The 23,775-nt window shown below is 30.4% G+C and overlaps 1 protein-coding gene across 1 annotated transcript; it reads left to right on the plus strand.

Annotated features, from left to right (window-relative positions):
* Positions 1–20,433: 20,433 nt before the first annotated feature.
* LOC108564399 (beta-1,3-glucan-binding protein-like) lies at positions 20,434–22,119 on the plus strand. The gene is made up of 2 exons (XM_017923432.1): positions 20,434–20,869; positions 21,619–22,119. Exons 1-2 carry the CDS (start codon positions 20,524–20,526, stop codon positions 22,089–22,091), a joined length of 819 nt encoding a protein of 272 aa, XP_017778921.1. The 5' UTR covers positions 20,434–20,523; the 3' UTR covers positions 22,092–22,119.
* The last annotated feature ends 1,656 nt before the right edge of the window (positions 22,120–23,775 follow it).

Consider the following 23,775-nt stretch of genomic DNA (forward strand, 5'->3'; position numbering starts at 1 on the left):
CGCTCGCAAAATATCATTATTATAGAACACACTTTATTACTCTGGGATAATAGTAATTTACTTAAAACTTATTAAAACAATAGTATATACTTATTACTATAATTATACTTTTGACACAAATATTTTCATCCTTATTTAATTGGAAATGCACATATTTTATATTTATAATTAATATGATTAGTAACAATTAGTGGAAAGAATTATTTTCTTATAGAATTAGTCATGAATTTATAAAAACACAATTTTTAGTGTCAATTATAACTTTTATACAACTTTTATAGCAACTTATAGCAAATTATAGCAACATAAATTAACAAATCAACAAATATATAAATTATTAATCAAACTAGTAAATCAAGGTATAATTATGTTAAACCTTAAATATACATAGATTACTTTAATAGTAATATATATAATAACAATTTAAAATCACAGATAAATGAGAAATTTAAATAATTAATTCCACTACGATTTCACTATTACTGTTTCACCGTTAAAACTGGGTTGATTATACTCAAAGAATATTGAATTGAATCGTTAGAATATTTTCATTTTGGACTTGATTGACACATTTCTATAGGATAAGATCTGCCATTAATGCTTCCTTTTGACTGCACTGTTTCATGAATACTAGTATTCAGTTTGATGTTGCAGAGTGATGTATAGATAAATAAATGAGTAGACTAAATTGGTATAAACGACACGTTTGAAAAAGATCGAAGCTTTCTTACCGAAAATATATGATTTTTCTATCTTTATTGATCTCGACTTTTTCTTGAATTTTTAAAGTATTAAAAAATGTGAAATTTTATAAAATTTAGAAACATCAAAACTACTTAATCTAGTAAAGGAATTATATGATTATTTAAATAATTAGAATATAAACATATTAATTTGATGGTTGTTACCACGAATAAAAACGTCGTATTTAATTTATAAATAAGTATTTATCATTTAAGAAGAGTATTTAAACGAATTAGAATTTCTGCAGAAAGCAGACATTGAGCTATATACATTCATTGCATCGAATCACTAAAACGAATTTTGTAGAATAGACCCAGCTGTGTAATTGCAGAGAAGAAGTTAAGTGCATTTGATCTGTGCGCTCTGAATGGAAAACGAGTGGAAAATTAAATTCGCGTAATTAAGAAAACGCTTGGCGATGTCGGCCCCTAAATAACACGGCCATTATATTTACTCAAGTATAAATAAAGTTTAGTGCACTAAATATGTTCGGTCGTTCCCCGAAAACTAGTAATTCCGGAAGTTTCCGCATGCATAAATATCGCAGTGAAAACTCGAAAATCCCATGCGCGGGATTTAACAAGTGTGTATTAACATTTATAAATTAATTAACTGTATCTGTACATTGTTTACTCTAATGTAATCATGCTATAAAATATACATTTTAAATTATTGCATTTGATATATATCCTAGACTAATATTTGGAAGTAAATGTAGTTATATAAGAATAAAATAACATTTGCATCATCTGTAATTTTACCATTCTTTCCATTTAAATAAAATTATTACATTACATTGCTTCAATTTTTGATGGATATTTTTTTGTAATAACATTAATCAATTTATATAATACGAAATTTTCATTTTTTTCTGTTTTGAGTATATTTACAAAATTTACGGCCTTTCCAACTTTTAAATATGTTTTTTTAAGGATTATGAAATTCATAAGAAAATTCCAACTCAATAAACTTTTATTATCATCTTGGATTGTTCTTATCTAAAAAAACTGTAATTAATTAATTCTCCTGTCATTGGATTGGATCTGGTCTAGATGAGATCGGTAGCAAAAATCCCCATTAAATAATTAATCTTGTAAAAAAAGAAACGGAAAAAAAAGGGACGAAAAGGGAAACTAGAATGCTTTTATTTATATCCCGATGATTTCATTAGCACGTTTTTTGGGGCTCGCTCGTCATCGCCGTGAAGTCCCTCAGGAGGAATAATTACGGGAAGGAATGAAAGGAAGAGCATTGGGGGATGAGGGAGGAGGATAAAAAAGGGTGGCTCGTTTTCATTATGGGGACGCCTCGCGTTCGAGCAATAATGGTGCGTGTAATTACTTACAGCTCGCCTTTTAATATCGGAGTTTGAGGAAACGGCCGTACCGTTTCTCCTTTTTTTCCTTCTTTCGTCTAACAATCCCCCCAACCCCTCGCCGTTTCTTTTATTTTACTTTTTTCCCTTTACCCCTCTTCTGCTCGCGCCTATGAATGGAAACAATGCCGAAAGCCCCGTGAGCGCAATGAAGCCCCTTTAATATGAAAGAACTTTGCTTATATGTGTAAATTTCCAGACAGACCAGCAACAAAAGGCAACAAGAACTTTACGCAATAATCGTGTGTACGAAAGCGGCTCCCCCGAAAATAATATGAAAATTATTTCGTCAGAACTTCCCGTGGTTCGCGAGAATAGAAGCTGTAAGTGTTAAGGGAAGGAAGCGCTTTTTGCTGAAATTACTTCTTTCAGAATTCGGTCACGAAAATGTAAAATGTACCAAAATATGTTACAAATGACAACATTTTAAAGTAACAAAAATTAAACAAATTATTAAATATATACAGTTTGTTTAGTCAGTATAATTTGTACAAAAGGCTACCGACCAAGGTCTTTTTGGCACTATTCATAACATAAAATGACTGTCATCTTTGATTGATAGAATGTAAATTGACAACAACATTATGTAAATACACTTATGTAGTTCTGCATTTGAATGAGCTTTAAAGTTAAAACAAAAAATGTACAAGTTCTAACATGGAAGAATTCATCACAGCTTCTTATTCTTGTTTTTAACCGCTGTCAATAGTATCAACCCCTCGAGTTAAATTTGAATACTATGGTCTCCCCTGCATCATATAACATCAGCATAATTTACCATATTTCACCCTAGCCTACGAAGCCAATTCATTGGAACTTTCAATCTCATCATATTTATCTTAAACCCATCTGTCACGAGTTTATACCATATACAAAATATATTGAAATGCGATCCATAGAGAATACATTTAAAACAATTTTTTTTATATAATCAGTATGATTGAAGAGAATTCTTTGGGGATTTATTGGCAACTGTTGTTTACATTATTAAATTAATTTTGTTGTAATTAATACTTACATTTAATATTTTGCATTTTACTCCATAAACCTACTAAATTCTTTAGAAATCATGAAAGAAACTGACTAAAATTAAATTTTTAATGCAATCCTATGCTATAATGAAAATTAATGTATGTATGTTTTATATATTTTAAAATGTAACGTTAATTAAAACTGAAATATAAAGCTTATTTCCTAAAGATTTAAAGTTAGTTAAAAACAATATATATATAGAAGCTAATTATAGACGTCTCGCGTAGTTGCTGGGATTGAAATCACCTTTGATGTTGTAATTAGCGCTAAACTTTGATTAGCAATTCTAAAGCGTAGCCAAGGATGCGCCAAAAGGGACTTTCGAGGTCGAATGCAACTTATTCTCAGCCATCAACCGCATAAAGGGCAATTATAATTCTTCCCCTTTGTAGCGAGCGAGCGCTCATCCGGAAAAGAAACAAAGAAACTAATTTGCTATTCTTAAATATATAAATTCCATCAGCTTTACCCCCTATATAAAAAAAGAGAACTCTAAAGATCAAAATGAAATAAACGAAAGCAAAGGAAATTTACTGGAGACGTTTGGCTTTTGCGGCTGTGTGCAGCGGAAGCTTTCCATTGGATTGTCGAAAGCGAGGAGGATGGGAGAGAATTTAATTTCGCGCAATTTTATTTCTGCATAATTTGAATCGCATTTAATGCACCCTCGGAACAGGCATTTGTTGCCACATATTGAGTTCCGCATGTGGCGCCCTGTATGTATGTGTATATATTTTTAAACGTCCCAGCAATTATTTAAATACTACAAGCATCAGCTGCTGTATTTCGGTCCCGTTTCACAGCGCGAACTGAAAAGACCAACAACAACATGAACATCCCGAAAAAAAATAGAATCGAATGGTATAATATTCAAATAAAATAAATTGCGCATTGTAAATATTTAAAGAAACATTCGATTACAAAAACGTACATTCACAATGAAAATTTATAATATTAACGTGGAATTTCACCCATTCATATAATACAATGAAATTTCATTAATAAAATAAATTAAATTATAAAACGTACATTCATATTAATAATAATATCATACAATTTGACACAAATTAATATTATTGGATACTTTAAATTATATTATTCAGCAATGTTGAAAACATATTTTCCAAAAGTTTACAGTTCATTTATTTGTATTTTCTATAATCTAAATAATTGACATATAAACTTTTTTTTTACAATTTATAAATATTTTTATTGTAAATATTTTCTTTAAATCAAATATTCTAAAGAAAGGTAATGTTTATTACTTGATGAACAAAATAATGTGTTTACTTTTAAATTAAATTATGTAAAACTAATAAAGTTAATATTATATAAACATGTATACACATTGTATTAAGAGCTGAACTTGGCAACAAAATATATATTTTCTAAATATGTATACGTAAATGGTATTCAGAAAGTATTTTCATGTGAGATAAGGGACTAAAGTATGGTGGAGCAAAGGTCGTATGGAAGTTGGTATTATTAAGAGAATAAAGGATATAATTGCAACCCTTTTCATTAATTTAATAAATGTTAATATTCTGGAGTGAATTTTCCCTTTCTGCCTTGAAATATCCCAATGTGTAATAATATATGAAAAGATTCATACAATTTACTTGTATTAGAAACAAAAAGTAATGTTAAACTCCAGTATTCCATTCCATCATAAAATTTTGCATGGAAAATTAACAATTGGAATAAGTGGATGTTGAGTAATATGATAAAATGTGAATACGTTCTATGTAATGTGCAGGAAAGCCGTAATAGATATACATATTAAAGCCATTTTTTACAGTATTACTGAATTAAGACGTAAATATAGCTATATATTACATAGTCGGCGTAATCGGTTTCACCAATAGCCCGGATTGTTTGAATCAGGACTACTTGAGAAACTAAATATAAGATTTTATTGCATAAAACTCGATCATTTATGTATTAAAAATAGTTTTGTGTACTATTTTTATATGTTTTTCAATTAAAATTTAGTTTGTTTCAAAATTTTTAAATTGGACTATATAGTTGATATTCATGAAAGCCGGACTATGCGAGGTATTACTGTATGTGTACAGAATGGGCTCTTTTAAATTCTGGATAAGTATTATTCATATTCTCGTGTCAAATTGGACTATATAGTAGATATTCATAGAAGCCGGACTATGCGAGGTATTGCTATATGTGTACAGAGTCGGCTCTTTTGGATTCTTGAGTACTATTCATATTCTCGTGTAAATTGTATAAAGCTACGTATACTCAAGTAATGATATGTATGATAGAGTTATAAAGAATTTATTATACAAATAAAATGTAAATGTGTATATGAATTGTATAATAGTAGTTAGAGTCAATTCGGATTTGCACTTTGTGACAATAATGATCTGAACTGCAGCAAATTGAGTTGAAGCCGCGAGGTCGTTTATTTAAAAGTCATAAGCAAAGTTTAAATTGAAAATGCAAATTTGGCATAAGTGGCAATTTGTAAATGTTTCGGCTGTCCGTTTTTCCTTTTTGCAGCGATCCCTCCTTTATTTTCCATCCGTTGTACGTCCCCCGAGTAGTTGTTGGTAGTTGAAATGTCATCGCTGTTTAATTTATTCGAAGACTTTGAACTCGCAGGACACTGAAGGAATTCCTAATGGGAAGACATCCCTCCTTCCTCTCAAACGATCGAGCCCAGTCAGGACCAAAGCCATCCTCCTACATCCCCTTTATTTATTTATGTTTGATTATTTTTGTTTCCACCCGTTTCTACCCTCACTCTCTCTCTCTCTCTCTCACACACACCCTCAGTGTCTGTTTTTGTTTTCCCTGTTCCTCTCGGTACGCTATTATCGAAAGCAATTTGTACACAAAGCGAACACGGCCAATCAAAAATAATGAGCTCGTCGCAGAATGGAAAATACCAACTGCTTGTTAGTTAATAAATACGTACCACCACAACAGACGCACACGTACACCTATAATCACACGATACAACCATCCTCGATATACCCGAGACCAATCCTATTTAGATACAAACTGAACAGTTTTATGTGTATGGATTTTTTTTCTTTCCATGTCAAGTCAGTTCAATTTCGAAGGTTTAAACATCAAATGTTTTCAACGAAACGATACCTTGAAATGAATTGAACGATCATTTCACAATCAAATATATAACTTAATAATGCAAGAGAAAAAAACAACATTAAAAAAGTTCAGAAAACAAACATAAACAAAATATTTAATATACATTTACAATTATAAAATTACACAGAGAATTATATACCATAAATACATATGCAGGATATAACAAATAAAATATGTACATACTTAAAAAAATAATATTATAAAATGCATTCATATTCAAGTAATTGTGCAAAGATGTATAGAGAAAAACATGTATTTGTGAAGAAAGTGTAGGTGAAGTAAAGCAACACGTGTCGTCAGAACACAATGAGTAACCGGAAGTCGCTGTACAAATAAACACCCTCACAATGCATACAACAGAAATACCTATTGAATGGAAGGGCTTCAAATAATATAATTAGACTTTCGATCAAACATTTAGTGACAAGCAAGTCTTTTGTGGTCCCTTTCAATTAATATTTATAAGTATCTTATATTATGATTAAATATATACATTTATTATTAATTTTATGCACAAACAATGAATTTTAAAAGGATTTACTGCCGGAATGATATATTATCATATCGGATTTAATAAAAATATGCGAAAACAAAAATGCATAAATTTAAATATTTTTCAAGTGAAACAAATAATTAATATGTAATGTAAAAAAAATAATAATCTGTATATCTGTATATATCTGTATTTAAGAAGACGCTAATTTCTAAAATAGTAGAAATAGATTTGTAATATTATTTTGCTCAATTAAAGTTTATTTTCTTTTGAAATTGTATTTTAATAAGTTTCAAACATTATTTTAATTAATTTTACTGTATTATAAAAATACACACAAATAAGTAATTTTGACTACTTAAATATTTGTGCATTTAGATTTTATTTATTAATAATGTGATATTATTTTTAAAGTTATGTCTAAACTCAATACTGAACAACAATACTGAAATTGCGTTTGGAAAAATAGTGTTCAATGAACGTAGGTTTTGTAGTGGGCACGTATTCCGATCTGTTGGGCAGTTTAGTAAGTCTTTATTTTTGATTAGGTGAAGTTTCTATATTAGATTTACAATGGCTTTAACTTTGATAGAAATTTATTTGGGAACTTCGGTGATGGAACGCTTTTGTTATTCCACACGTAAAGTGTTCTGGGAGTGCTAAAGGATGAAGAGGAAGAAAAAAAAAACTGTAAAGGACGAAAGAGGAAGAGTGAAAAAATGTGGCCTAGGGAGTTCGGGTGGCTTTTTTTCGCGTTCACCTCCTTTCGCTACACTTTCTGTATTATCATTTTTCCGTATAGTATTTGTATAGAGTGTGAAATATAATATGGGGAGTTGAACGGATGTGGAAGTGGAAGCGCGTTGTAATCATGTAAGTGCTAAGAGGGCCATCAATCAAGGAGTGCAGGTGACTCGGCGTCGCGACGCAATCAGGATAATGGCGGCAGGTGCAGGACTATTGTTAGACGCAAGGCGTCACGAGCTGTTGCCCAACGCCGCCGCCTTTCAATGGTTGGTTCAACTTTCGGGTGAACCAAGTTAAAACTTTGCAGGCAGCCGTCAGGCCGGAGTTATGGGCTTTTCTCGGGGTGAGAATGTAGGAGGAGGAGGTGGTAGGTTGTAGCATCAAACAGACCAAGAATATAAAATCGGCCCGACCAAACTTTACCTATAACAATTACTGTTATTGTACACACTTACCGCCGCATAAAGTTGGCCGCATTCATTACGAAGGGCCAACTTTCCGGACGCAACTTATAGCTGACAAATACAGGCCTCGTCATAAAGTTACACTCTACTCTCCCCGAGACGCGCCCTCGCCCACCAACAAATAAAATAACGCCGACACTGCCAACCACCCGCACTCCAAAACCCCAAACCAACTCTATCCGCCTCACACTACTACCATCGCATTCCATCCGAACGACAAATGGAATTGTCATATTCAAGCGCCCCGCCAACTTTTAACACATCCCCGAACGCCAGTGCGCATAACTTACACTATATTTTCCCCAACAAATGCATCGAAACTTCAGATATTTTGTATTCATGCTATATGGAATCTAGTTCCCTTACTTTCCAACAAATTTAGAACATAAAATTGTATTTTCTTTACCTATAATGTATTGCATTCCTTAATGCAGCGGTTTACAAACTGGCAGGCGCGGATTAGTTCAAAGGATGGCAAGAAAAATTTACTAGAAATATAATTTAAATGTATGCTGAATATTGATGTAACCATATTTTTTTTAGAAAAGCATCCCCTTTAGATTTTAAAATAGAAGAATGTTTTTAGTTATTTATTTCTATTGTTAAAATTAATATTTATTTATATTATATTAGGTAATTTGGAAGGTTTTCAATGGGAAACTATGCCGTTGAGTGTTATATTCTGTTACAGTTCTAAAACTATTTACTCGTTGCCAGCATTTAGCAGATTGTGAATAATAAATTTATTAAAAAAAAATGCATCACATATTAAAAATATGACATTTATAAATTAAAATAAGAGTTTTGTGTAAAACTAATTTCTGTATTTTTCATAAAATACAAGATAAACATTTCAAAACATAAAATAATTCTTATTACTCATGATAATATATCAAATATTATGAGATTTTGGGAAATGTGTAACTGCCTTAAATTGTTTTTATAATTTTTATGTTGAATTGCTCAGAATTAAATCAATTTATTTAATTATGGAACAAAAGCCGCAAAGCATATTTGATTCCGGTCGGATTGCTTTACCGTAAATTAGTAAATATTATTTAAAATAATTGTTTTATTATTATGTCAATATTGTTTAAAATATGTATTTACACAATTCGATACGTTTTTGGTTTATAGTAATAAATAAATGTATTATTGCAGATGTGTAAATATCAGCTAAAATTAATATAAATATATATTTTTATATAGAAACAATTATTTTGTAATACAAATTTCTGCACAGAAAATATACACTGGAGTAGCCACGAAATGTAAATAAATGTAGGAATAAATTATTAATTTACTGAAAATATTAAAGCAAATACGAAATTATTGTATGATCACATGAAATGCAATTAAGTGATTTTCAGTAAATCTAAAGCTGCATACGATATAAATATTTGTCGGGCATACCAACTTTATATAACAATTTTGTTTGATACTTTTCTTACTTTTCATCATTTTCGAATAACAATTATTGAAAATATCATTAAGTACTAGGTAACATAAAAAAATGAAATCACGTATATTTTTATACTGACATTATTATTTTGTAATTCAAATTTCTCTAAAGAAAATATACATTGGAGTAGATGTATTCATAAGAAGAAGAAAAAGTAGGTTAAAAAATATGATGGTATATGGAAGAGTGATGAGCGTGTGTGATCCCTAAAATAATATATTATATCTCGAGTTTGATTACTTCGTACATAGTAAATATATTCACATTCATGTTATGATCCTGCGGAGATCGCGGCGTCTGAAGGCGAAGACGAGGGCGGCGAAGGCGGCGGCAACGACAAGGCATCAATATTTATACGTTGGTTCCTTCAAAGACACGTTGCTGCCTAAATCACATTTCGTCCATATTAAAATTCTGCGAGGGATTGAAATTCGGCGGTCGAAAATAAATGAAATCAATTCGGCAGGATGGGAAGTCTTAAGGCGGCGATGGCGGCGTCGAAGAGGGAGAAGGCAGAAAATGGCGGATGATGCCGGGACGAGTCAATTTTGCGGAAAAATGGAAAGATTATCCTTCCGGTGATAAATTGGAATGGCAACAAATTTGAAACACATTGTTTGTCTTATGTGTATGGGTGTGTGCGTGTGTTTGGATTGGGATCAGAGTCTCCCCCGTTCGGTAATTCTGATAAATTCATTCGATTCGCAAACCCTCAACCGCCCCCCACCGTCAACTGTGTTTACTTTAAGTTTCGCTTGATACGCTTTTTTTATATTTTGTAGATCGGATAGCTGCAGGAAAAAAATATTGTTAGTTATCCGCACAATATTATTTCACGTGACATATTTTCCATTTATATTTTATCTCCCTATCCACCCTCCTCCACTTCCGAAGTCTAAAAAAACAACAAAATCCCTTTGAAGATCCCACCTGACACATGACACAATATAAGACATTTATATTTGTTGCGTAATCCAGTCGAGTCTTCGCATCGAGTGCGGTATCCCCGAGTTACAAGGAAAACAATCTTCAAGGGGTGTGATACAATTATTTCGTTCTCTGTTCAAAAAAATACTTGTTTTATACACAGAAACAAAATCAAAAGCATATGTAAATCTATGTCACAATAACTTTTTGTACGAAATAATCATGGAAACTCGATTTTATAAACTACAATATATTAATTTTAGTTCAAATAATAATAATGATTGTGGTTTATATTTGTATAAAGCTTAGATTAGATAATAAAATACTAAATCTCAATACTTATAAGTGATTTTACGTTATATCCTAATCAAAAATAATATATTAAATTACTTGTTGTAACAAATTATTTTTTCATACATGAAATTTTCGTGATGAAACATTAATTTGAGAATTTAATGCCATGTATTGAACTAGTTAAAAGAATTTCGCCTTATGTATTATTCTTTTAATTGCATTTCCGAAATCAATGTGTTTCCCTTTTATATAATACTTCTTCGAAGACAATCTTCCTATTACTCTTACTCTTATGTGGGTACAATGACGTATTTTCAGAGCCTTTTGTGAGAAGCGCCGACTCCCTCCTTATATGTGGATTGCTTCATCTGCAGAAGTCACTTATGTGTTCATTCACGTAGTTCCCATTCTCTAGATAATTCTATTAAGCTTTAATATTTTTAATTTTCAATTTCACGATTTCATCTACAGTTCTTTTAATTACAACTTATATAATTGAATTGTATTTTTCATTAATTAATAATATAGTTTCATCAGACATGAATTTATGTCGTTGAACTATTTATTTTTTCTTGAATCTTTCAGCTTTTCGTATTATAATAAATATTAAGAAATAATTTATTGTCGACTACTTTTCGAGGGTATATTTCCGTTTCCTTTCTTTCTCTCAATTTTTTTTCTATTCTCCTTTGCCAAAATTTCGTAAATTTATCAACGTCCAGTTATAGAGTGTTGGCGTTAAAGCGTAGATGATATATTTACATGACTTTCGGAAAGCATTGAAGGAAAGCTCTTGAGGCTCGGATTAAAATCCATTAGACACCTGGTGGCCGTCATCGCGTTTACACGCGTGACAAATGACGCCTGGCATCATGATGATGATGATGATGATGATAAAGCGAGAGCAAGAGCACCGCGTACATCCCTAATGTACTTTTTAACAATGTTAAAGAAAACTTCCACGTCGCGTTTATCTCTTTCCGCTCAAAATCTAACCATTTCTAATATCCGAAAAAGGGATGCAATAATAAAAAGTGGCCCTTTGTGGAACATTTCCGCGCTCATCTAAAGGGAGACGCAGCTCGTGCAATTGCCTTCCACAAAGAAGAGAAAAAAGCCAATGTATATACATGTGTTTTGTAAATAAAAGGCTTTTCCATTTAGAAGATATTTCCTCTGAACACACTACATTCCACGGCTAAACATTTATATCGAACGAATGCGAAGAAAAATCCCCACGACTTTTAAACTGGCATAGAGTAGGTTCAGTATACGCAGCAAAAAAAAAACCTATATACTCGTACAAAAGCTTTGACTGCAGAACCATAGATGAAGAACCCATTCAGAAATAAATTGACGGACGTCATTGTAACATTACTTATCTTCAGTATGGAAATATATGTATTAATTAACAATTGTCTTATCTTCTTTACTTCTTACAAATATATAACTGCAAGAAAGAATGCTTAAAATGCAATATTGAATCGAAAATGTTATACATTAAGTACTTTGCTTAAATTCATTATAACTTTTATTGTTATAAATATATACATTCATTAACTTTTTGTTTAATTACACTGAATTAACATATTTAATATCTGTATTAAAATCATAATTTAATATAGGATTGTAAATGACAGCGTATAAATCAATTTATATTTATGAATAACAGTAAATGAAATAAATGTCCATAATTTTGAACATATAAAATTATACATTTATTCATTTATTTTAAAATGGAAAATAATATACCATTTAATAGTTCATAACAAAAAAATATTTTATTTATGTTTTTACCCCTCTTTTACAAATCCTTAATTAAACAAAACATTTCATGTGGATGCGATCCACTAAATTACTTGGTTCCTTCGTAAAGACAAAGAAAAGCTATTTTAGATCATAATGACGTGTAATGACGATTTTGTGTGCATTTTACTTGTTTTTAACGACAAGTTTAAAGAACGACAAGTTTAAAGAACAGCTGATGTTAACACTTCCTTCTAAATAAGGATGTTTCTGACTAAAGAAAACATTCTCAATTTTATTTTAGCACCTTTTTAAATCTTTGATTTTTAACTTCATTTCTAATTCCATGGATATTATATTCTTGTTCTGGTAAAACTTCTGATCATATTAGTGATTTTTATTAGTGAACTGTCAATGTTTTTGGACACTTACGGACTTCGTTATATATTGTTAACGTTTACAAAATTATCAAGTTTCTTACACAAAATAATAATAGGTATTAAATATAGTTTGATGACACGTACTGTTTTTTGTTTTAATTATTGTTTTAAATTAAATTTGCTATTTTATTTTCAGCGGTTCGAATTCAGTCGGCGATGCCATCAATCGGTGCTGGGTCGCGTGTGAAACGCGCAATAAAAATCGTAATTTCAGTTCAGTTATTTTTATGGTGTCGGGGCTAAAAGTGATGGATAAATGACTGCAAATGGAAATCGTAATGGCATAAAGGGGGCAGCGACGCACAGCACTAAAAAAGAATTACATAACGTCGACGGGATAGTTTATTAGTTCCATTTAACGCGATAAATTCATGATTGCGTCCCCCAAAACAAGTATATATTAACAAACAAAAAATAATTCTAACTGATTTTATTTCTTTGCATTAAACTTCTCAAAAACATTTTTTTTTTCCAAATGATTTAAACAACAAGAAATAAAATCATCTAGATTACCTTGAATTTGTTATTATCAAGTATCCAAACAAATATTTACTTTAAAATGTTAGTCATGAACTTTCAATAATCGAAATATTATACTAAATTAGTTATTTAATGTAAATTGATGTAATTTGTGTATACTTCAAGAAAACATAATTTGTAGTAGATAAGGATATCGGATTTCAAAGGATCGAAGATAATCCTTGAGCAATTTACAAAACCGCATTAAATTGGAGGTCCTTTGTAAGGGTCCCAAGAAATGAGATACTCAGGTTTCCTCTTGTAAAATGTGGGTCTTGTTGCACTTTCGCTGATAGGAAATTCCATGTATTCCAGATTATACCCAAAGATTTCCTTTATTATTTATCAAATATTGATCACATTATCTAAAGTAATTAGTAAGTGAATTATAATGAAAATTAAACAACAGAAATTATAAAATTATCATATGACGTACGTCAACATATAATTCAATATTGAAACAATGCAAAACGAATTAAAACAAGTTGCACGATTTAAATGCATTAATGTTTTCATCTTATCCGATACGTATTATTCGAAGACCTTGAATTTGCTTGCATCATAACATCTGTTTATTTTATTTGTAAACATACTTCTTGTATATTTATTTGTAACAGATCAATATACAGAATGTTTATATTATTTCATCTTATCCAAACACTATTTAAAGCGAAGGACAACAATAAATATATAAAAATTTAAACAATGTTGAATTCACATTTTGTGTTATTTGCAAGTTTCATGTTATTTTTTACTTGCATAGTCATTTGACATATGTATTTGTTCAATAACAAATAATAAGGGTATTAAAATAAAATTTTAATTAAAATAAAGAAACAGCAAACTGATAAAAGTATGTAATCAATATTGCTACGTAAATAGTGTAAATAATATTTTATAATTTAGTTTAAAATCAAAACCCTTGAACTTAATTACAAATAGACACATATCTTTTTAATATGAAGTTTATTAAAAAAAAGTTAAAGAAATTTATGGAATATATCAGAATCTGATTTAATTATAAAAATATGATTGATTTTGACATATAGGAATAGAATCAAGTATACTACAAAAAGTAGTGATCATAAGCACTTGAAAAAGTTTTCAAAATCTAAAAACTTATTGAATGTTCTAATAAATATTACCATTAATTTCATTTACTTGTATTATAATATAAAAAGCTAAAATTTTAACATAATTTAAAATTCATTGAGTTTATAAAATATAGATAACAATGAATCAATAAATACTCTTAACACGCGAATATATTTAAAGGAAAGTTAGGGTAATTTATTTTTTTACTTTACGTTTTATTTTTGTATGTGTGCAGATTGCACTCGAGTCCCTTCACTTAACTCACGAGAGTCCTTGTTTTCGCACATTATTCGGCCTGTTTTTAATGGACTCTACCAGGCCCACACAACATTATCGGTATTTTATGTTGCAGAACACGTTTTCGGCGTTTTCGCTGAGCTTTCCCCGAAACATTTGCATGTTTATTGCTCGCACTCTATGAAACACATCATTCGAAATGTTTTTTTTTTCTTCCACTCTTTTTCAGTGCTCCGATTCAGTAAAATAAAAATAGGATATCTGTGCGAGATATATATTGAGAGGCTCTACCAATATTTTTTTCTCTCTAAATTTCGTAAGCGTACCGCCGCCATTATCCTTAAAGCCCATCCGGAAAAGACTTATAAATAATAACTAATGCTTTCCACTCACGTAACTAATCTATGAGAACAGGAAGCGCCAATAACTGCCAAATCATCAGAACCCGGGCGGTCGCATTAAAAACTGCTATTGTTTTCGTTTCTTTCTTTCATTCTTTGCTATTACGAAATTTATAAATGCAATAACTGTCATCCACGATAATTAGACGCTGAAAAATGTCCTTAACAAAGGACGTCGCATCTCCTAATTTAATACAAATCCGAAATTAAATAAGCTTTGTGAGAGAAAACAAACCCAGTCGGCACAAAGGAAAATTAGATTCTACTGGGAATTATGCAAAATATAATTCGGACATTTTGTATCTGCTAAATGATTTATTTCTGCAATATTAATATTAAATCAAGTGTGTGTATTCATATTACGTTAAATTTTCATACTTTCTCCATTTAACTTGATCATTTCATGTGTTCATATATAAATTATGTGGCAACTACCAACATTTCATGAAATTCATAGTTTTTTAAATATGGTTTAAATATGTATGCTTTTATTAACAACCATTTAAATTAATATTAGTATAGCTTTGATCAACACAAATTTATTTTAATCGAATATTTTATATAAAAAAGATTGTGTAATTGCATATATAAATTAAAGTTTTTAACATTTTCTAGCAAAACTGGACAAGGAAATAGCAAAAAGTCAAGTTCTGTAATTTGTAATTGTTAAGTTCATAAATTATATGACTGTTTATTAATCCTTACTTTGCTTGATATTTACTGAAATATTTAATAAAATATGAAATATGATACTAACATTTTCTAAAATATAATTATTATGTAATGCTTAAAACAGAAGAAGAAATTTGTCTACAATAAAAGAACTTTCTAAGGATTCAGACATTTACTTAAGTTCAGACAGATATAACAACTTGTGTATTTGTGTATACAAGAGCGAAGGGGGAGAAGCAAGTAGAAATACGTTTTACTCCAAATGAAAGGTTTCTTCGAAACCAAAAATAATCACGACCGGGTTAGACGCGATAAAGGAAGTAATTGGAAACTGTATCTCAGTTTATGTGGGCTGGAGAATGGAAGCTATCAAGTCCGATATTAATAAATACTTCTTGTAGCGTATTTACGGTCCGATGGGCGTTCCATCAGAGATTCATTGCAGACTCAAAGCGGTCTTCTTATTGGTTTCTTCCATTGTGTATGTGTTGTGTATTTGGTATCATTGAATATCTCTCCACGAAATCGAACCCAAGAGCTATATCTACATTATCACATGCCACGACAAAACCAATATATTTTTAGCACTTAAATCGACATTCCATATATGGATAGAAAAAAATATATGTTATGGATGGAAATATGTTTTATATATTTGATATAACGCGTAGTAGCTGTTAAATAATATTTATTTTGTAAATAAAAAAATCACTGCGACAGCTAGAAAATTAATGATTTTGAAAAGTTATCTCCTAACACTTCTTACATCGCAATTAAGGTTTTAAAAACCAGTTTATTAAAAAAAAAAATTCGAAAACCGGGGGTATCCAGCTGCATAGCCGATTTTTGAGCTTTTAAAATATAAAAATGTTTCATGAAACAAACAAAAAAAGAGAACAAATTAAATCTTATTCTTTACTACAAAACGAGATGAAGATACGAATTACTATACAAATTAACAAGTTGAAATTGCTACGTGAATTGAAAATTGAAATTCTTAGAATTCTATGGTATTAAATCTTGTAAAGACACGAATTTAAGAGATTAAACAAACGGGAGTACTAACACTTCTTTATTTATGAAATACACAAGACGTCTGGATGTATAACGTATTTCTTCAACTAGCTTCAAAAAATGTGATGATAAAGTTATCAGGACAATTATTATCAACAATTGTATCCAAATAGGTCATCTTATTTGGACGAGGATGAAAAAATTCGGAAGAAGAAAATCAAGCCATAGCTTGCAAAATATACATCTTTTTTTTGAGCAATAGGTATGTAGACATTCTTTTTTTTAATCATATTTTCTAATATAAAATTAAATAGAAAAGTAATATTTTATAGTTATTTATTGCTATTCGTCTTTCTATGGAGGTTTTTAAAAAAATGATTATTGTATAAACCCTGATCGCAATAGACATATATTGTACATTCATACCTTGATAAATAAATAGGATGCGTTGGTCGAAATGGAGATAAGTCTCTTCCTAAAAAAGTGAAAACTATTATTATGAACAAAGAATTTGTATTAAATCAACAGTCAATGTACATATAATGTGAAATCACCATTAAAAATTTGAGTTTAAAAAGTATTATTTGTGCTTTTTTCGTCTTTATGTTAATGTTAATTGAGATTAATGATTGAGTCATCTGAATAACTTAATTTCTTGTTCTAATACAACTTATGCTTGAAATTGTGGGCTGTATAATCTGGGGTAACGTTAACCGAGGTATGACTGTATATTTATATAATAGTGTACACAGTAGTTGATATTTACTCCATATCATCAAAAAAGTATAATCACAGCTAAATATGTAATAAACATAAATTAAAACTAAGTTAAATTGAAAGGTTTTTTTTAATGAAATTTTAATTTAAAAATCAAATAATAAAAGTGCAGCAAAAGGTATGTTAATTTAACCGTCCTCTACTTTACAAATATAAATTTATTGCCATTTGAGCCGCCGCTCATTGCAACAATTTAATAATGCCGCCGCGGCGGAGTTGTGTGGATATTACGTTTTCATTAAATTTGCAGGGGACGAAATTAAAATATGGATAAACATTGTAGGTCTATAGGTTGGCTCTACCATATATATACACGTGCACATATATTAAACTATCTATCTCATGGCTTTGGCCCACACTGCGGGCGTTTTCATTAAATTTTAATAAAATCAATTTTAAACCTTAGCCCTTATCTTCTCTTATTAAAGACACATTCAATGTAAGCCAATTAAAATTAAATTTCGCTTCATTTTTTTCATTGCTAAAATATATATGTATGTGATTATAACAACAAATATTGAATAGCTTTAATTATTTCACACAAAACAATACTTAATTAATTTGCAGATATTCCGCTATAAAGGAAAATGGAATGTATGCATGATTATTAATTATCCAAATTGTTTTCGGAATTCCTAATTAAAATAATATTAATTAAATTCTCATACATTACATCGGAAAATTTTGATGAGCATGTTGTGTTTCACCGTGCGTACCTTTTTTGGCAAGAAATTACTGGTACGTGATTTGTATATGCATCTTTATTACAGCAAATAAAAAGAATATATACAGTCATACCTCAAATAACTCAACTCACTGAAAACATTGATAATTTATGGAAAGAAGTCACTAAGAAATGTTATTGTTTTAACAAATAAGTGAATATTGTGAAATTTTGTTTGTATTTTAAATTCTGTTTAGTCGTATTAAAATAAAACTGATTGTATAATTGCTTTGTTTTCAATTACTTTAGAATTTTGTTATTATTTAATTATATAATATAAAATAATTATTTTTATTAAAATGTAAATCTCTTCAATATAAATTTTATATAATAATAAATAATTCTGTTTATTTATTTGACTACGGTAAATATGATTTATTTTGCATTAAATTTTGAAACAATAGTAGAACGTATATATTTGAAATTTTCCATTGAATTTCAAATGATTTCGTTCAACTGCAATGGAATTAGTTTGGAAGAAATCCAAACTGTAATTATGTCTGGAAAAGTATCGTTCGAAATGGAATAAAACTGGAATCGGGTTTAAAAGTTTTAACATTTTATAACCATTCCCATATTGGTCTAATGTACACTTTTACGACGCTCCAGTCGAACGTACAGTAAATATAATTCCTTTTGAAAATAGCCCGAAACGGGACTCGAAGTGTTTCATATATAGATTGGAATTCTTGCGCGAGACTATATTTATAAAAGCCACATAAAATATCCGGAATATTTGCCGGGAGTGCGAATTTTAATCCTGGATGGGCGCAAAAATCACACCCAATTTCCTCGGCACACAACAGAGTATTAAATTACCCGCAACGGTTGCATCAGTTTGTGGCCGGAAAACGGCGATGAACGCAGGATCTGGAAGTGAAAATAGGACGAAAAAAAACACACATGTATACACAAACAAGAGAGAAAAAAGAGATAAACGTGTGGGGGAGGAAAAGCGAGCGAAGCCAGAAAAATCTATTTCGAAGCTACATTAAATTTACGATTGAGAACTGGAAAGTTTAAATGTATGTCTTTGGATTTATTCTTCTTTTTTCCAGTTCGAGAAAGAACGTGTTGTGTGTCATAGAATTTAATGCAAATACAAACACACGGGAATTAAAATAAGAAAAGGACGTTTTCAATTCAAATTTATGAGAATGCGTTTGTTTTTATTTCTGATGCGAGCACAACCAGATATGCCATGTGTTTTCCAATTGTCTGCTAAATGTAAGGAGTTTTAGCTCTGCAAGTACAAATTTATATGTTGCAGTTTCATAATTTCAAAAAATATTATTTATTATTTCAGCAACAGATGGTGCCTATTGGCTACTTAATCTTACACAACTTATGATAGTTAAGCAACGAGTGGAGCGGAAAATGGAACAACATTTATAGAATCTGTATTAAAAGGTAAACGAATTGCTAACGTCCAGACATAATGTAAATGCTCAAATAGTAATAAAAACGATAACTTATTGTATTTTTAGCCAAGAAAAGGAAAAACTTTAATTGAAAATAAATCATTATGTCAATTAAAATAGTTTATTCTAATTTATAGTAATAAATATCTGTTATACTCTAATCAGTTTTAGCTTATCTGGACTTTAATTGGTATTCTATTATTAATATAAAATTAATCAGGTTATTGAAAAAAGCGAACAATAACATTGATAATAATGCAGAAACAAAGCATAATTGCATTTCAGATGCAACTTATTTTAATATCGTTTTCTGCTGACAGAAACGACACGTAGAAAATTGAATTTGTTTGTTTAATTTTTCTTTAAAGTTTACTGAAGTTATGTTTGCTAACTTTCTACTTTTTTTTAGTCATTCATTTGTGAGAATTTACTTTCTCCCCTCCGGTTACTCAAAACTTTTCGGATGCGAAGAAAGTTTTGCCGGATTTTATCAATTCGACAATTTCGCGGGTTATCGCCTGGGAGATTCCAAAATCTGAACTTGATAAGTAGAAAGTGGGGGATTTTTATTTACTTGAATTGAGAGCAAGTGTTGGTTGTGATAAGATTAATTGATGATGCGTAACGTTAAAGTACATGTAGATTGGGAATATCGGTATGTATATAATGTTTCTTTTCTCAGCAGGAAATAAGTATGGAAAAGCCGATGCATTTTGTGGAGAGAGAGAAACCGGTATTATCGGATTACGTATATATGTGCTGGTGTTTTACGTTGAAGATATTCATTGAGTAAACATACTCCGTAGTGCAATGGTTAATTATTTGGTGATCCTCGCTCTATTCGGTGTGGCTTCGGCTCACCAATATGTTATAGACGATGTCCAGGTGCAAGCTTACTACCCCAGAGGTTTTCGAGTTAGTGTACCGGACAAAGATGGAATGCAACACTTTGCGTTCCATGGGAACCTCAATAAGAATATCAGAAATACGGAAATCGGAGAATTCAGTAAGGATATTTTAAAGCCAATCAATGGGAGATGGGTGTACGAGAATAGGATGATCAGGCTGAAGAAAGGTGATACGATTCGATATTGGCTTTACGTGCAACGCTCGAAATTAGGTTACAGAAAGGACAGCCAAGTATTCACGGTCAACGGTGAGTTCATTTTTCACAGTAATTGCATAAGAGCGAAAGGGTTTTCGGGAGGGCCGTGTTTTCTCGGAGTGGTTGAGCTTTATTGCCTTGCTCTCTCCTCGTATAAATCACCTGAGATATTTACATACTTGTGACACCGAGGTGCTAATGCCACGAAATTACACATGTTTTATTCATGGAACTTTAATTATGTCACCTATTCCTTGTGTATCGAAGTGGCGCGTGTCGCATTTACATCGATAATTAATTCTACCCCCGCTGAATCCGCGACGCCTCCGGCATCACCCGTCGCCGCCCCCAAAAGCTTCTGCCTTTTGGCGTCGAAAAAAAACTTTCCTTCGGCCTTTTCAATTATGTACGGCTATAACCGTGGAAAAAGGCAAATCGTTTTATGGGCATATCACGTTCGCGGAACTAAAAGCCCCTGAAACTCTATATTATTACGCGACATGTTATGTATCCCAAATTATCTGCAAATTTGTGCCTTTTGTCCACATTATGCGCATAATTTTCAAGGGGAACCGTGATGAATCCCTCAACGGTATTATTCATCATAATACCATTATTTTCATGTTTGCTATCACTTCATCAAAAAAATTATCTTATTTGAATTAATTTGCATCCTTGAAACGGTCGGTTTATTTCACCTTAAAAAGCTATATCTTTGAAGCGATTCGTTTTAATTTTTATAATGCGAAGCAATGTTATAAATGAAAGATTTAAGAGGGATTATGTTTGTGTTTGTGCAGAGTTGATTCATGATGAGATGCCGGAATTAATGGAGGATTTAGAGGTGAATAAGGGGCCGAATGAGGTTTGCTCGGAGAAAAAGGATCCCGAGAAGGCGGCGACTACCAAACAAATGGACGATCGTTTACAAATCTGCGAGGGCACCGTGCTCAAGTTAGCGCCGAAATTAATCAGCCTGGAGGAGGAATTGGAGTCGCTCAGAAAAACCAACGACCTTTTAACCGAAATTCTAGACGCCACTCAAAAAAAGTTGACCCTCAGGGCGAGAATATTCAACGAGGATGATCCCATTTCCATCGTCAAATTCATAATCTACGAGAAACTTGGACTGAAACCGCTCATTGCCTCTGCACAACGGAATAGCGACAACTCAATTACCTTCCAATTGGACAGAACTAGTGACATGATTAACGTTATTAAGGAAGCTAGAGAAAGGTTTAAACATTCAAAAATATTTTCAATTTCTATATAATTAGATCCATGATATATATTACCTATATTACCCAAAGTATTAAACAATTATTGTTCCTATAATATATGTTAAAAATAATTTATATTATTATAGATTATACTTTTATATTTCTTCAATAATTATAAGGCTTTAATAATTTAATGGTACAAGTAATAATTTTACTAGACTACAGTCGAAAGCTTTTTGTATATGATTTTTATTTAAATATTTGTACTTAGAGATTATTTATAAACGACTGAAAAATATAGTTTAGATAAAGATTTATTGTAGAAAATGGAATTAACGAATTTATTATTTTTAATGATTAAATCGTATTTTTTAATACAAACCTTTATATAAATGATTTAAAATACAAAGTTAAATGTGACTGCATAAAATGCATCCATAATATATTACAAAACTGGAACTAAAATTGTAACATATTTGCAAAATTCATATATAAAAGAAGAATACCTTAAAAATGGTTTGAATTTAAATTTGTGAGGTTATTATTTTAAAATCTCCAGTTACGTCGTCATATTTCAAAGTCCTGAACGAAACATGAACCCGAGAATCCTTCAACGGCACGGCATACGGAAATGTTGCTTCCACAAAATTAATAGTCTGAATAATAAAGTCATATTTATTATACTGAGATTACATTATGTACGTGTTGTATTTCCTGATGCACACTTAACATTCACAAATTATAGTTCTAATGTATGTAATTATCTATTCCATACAACAAGATAAAAAAAAATACGTACACTACACAAATAAGATGACTTTCAATAATCAATCATTTCAACACCGTTTTACTACGGAGTGATTCATAACCATGACGGAGGGAAATAATGCAATATGCATTACGTATTACCGTTAACAAGATATGGTTTTCTAAGAAGTTGATTCAGTTTGTAAACAACTTAGCTTAATGGCAATAACAATTATCGACTTAAAATTCGAAGTGGGAAGAACGTGGATGGAATCAACTAGAATATGAGTCAGTTGTTTAAATCCATCATAAAAATGATATTTACAATCTTATTCTATTGTATAATACTGATGGTGCAATAACAAAAATTATTACAAAATTTAATTTCTGTTCATTAATATTATTTCTTTAATCAAATATAAATTATTGTAAATCTAATAAACATTACATAATTATTATATAAGTAAAAAACCTCTTTCATCAATCAGTATAAAAATATCTATTTATATAGTAATAGTAAACATATATTTTGGTTTACCAATTGGGGTAACTGAACATAATAAGACGTAATTAACAATGTGTGTTAAGTAGAGAAATCTTGAAATGAATACTAGTCGTATAATAGACTTTCATCTTGTAAATGTGACAGCTGTCTATCATGTACATATAGGATCTAGGTGTGTCACGAAAAGGTGTAAAAACCTAATGTAAGTATAAGCGAGTAAGAAGACGTAAATAATCTCATGTCACCAGTATATCATAAAAAGAAATAGAAGAAAAAGAAATGGTTTAAGAAATTTATTTAAATGGATATTTATAAACTGTTTTAAATGTAACTTGAGTGTTTGAAAAAAAAGATGTATAGTTAATAATGATAATACAATAACTAAGTGTAATTAATCGAATTATATGATGTCTCAATGAAGCTGTGAACATATTTGAGAAAGCAATTAGTGATTTATTGTTAGAGCGAAAGGCAAGAAGATGATT

Source organism: Nicrophorus vespilloides, unplaced genomic scaffold (genome assembly GCF_001412225.1).
Source record: "Nicrophorus vespilloides isolate i.1.1-1 unplaced genomic scaffold, Nicve_v1.0, whole genome shotgun sequence".
NCBI lineage: Eukaryota > Metazoa > Arthropoda > Insecta > Coleoptera > Silphidae > Nicrophorus > Nicrophorus vespilloides.

Coding starts and splice junctions, on each gene's coding strand:
- LOC108564399 (XM_017923432.1), top strand. CDS start 20,524: ATGGTTAATTATTTGGTGATCCTCGCTCTATTCGGTGTGGCTTCGGCT. Junction 20,870..21,618: donor CCAAGTATTCACGGTCAACG/GTGAGTTCATTT, acceptor GTGTTTGTGCAG/AGTTGATTCATGATGAGATG.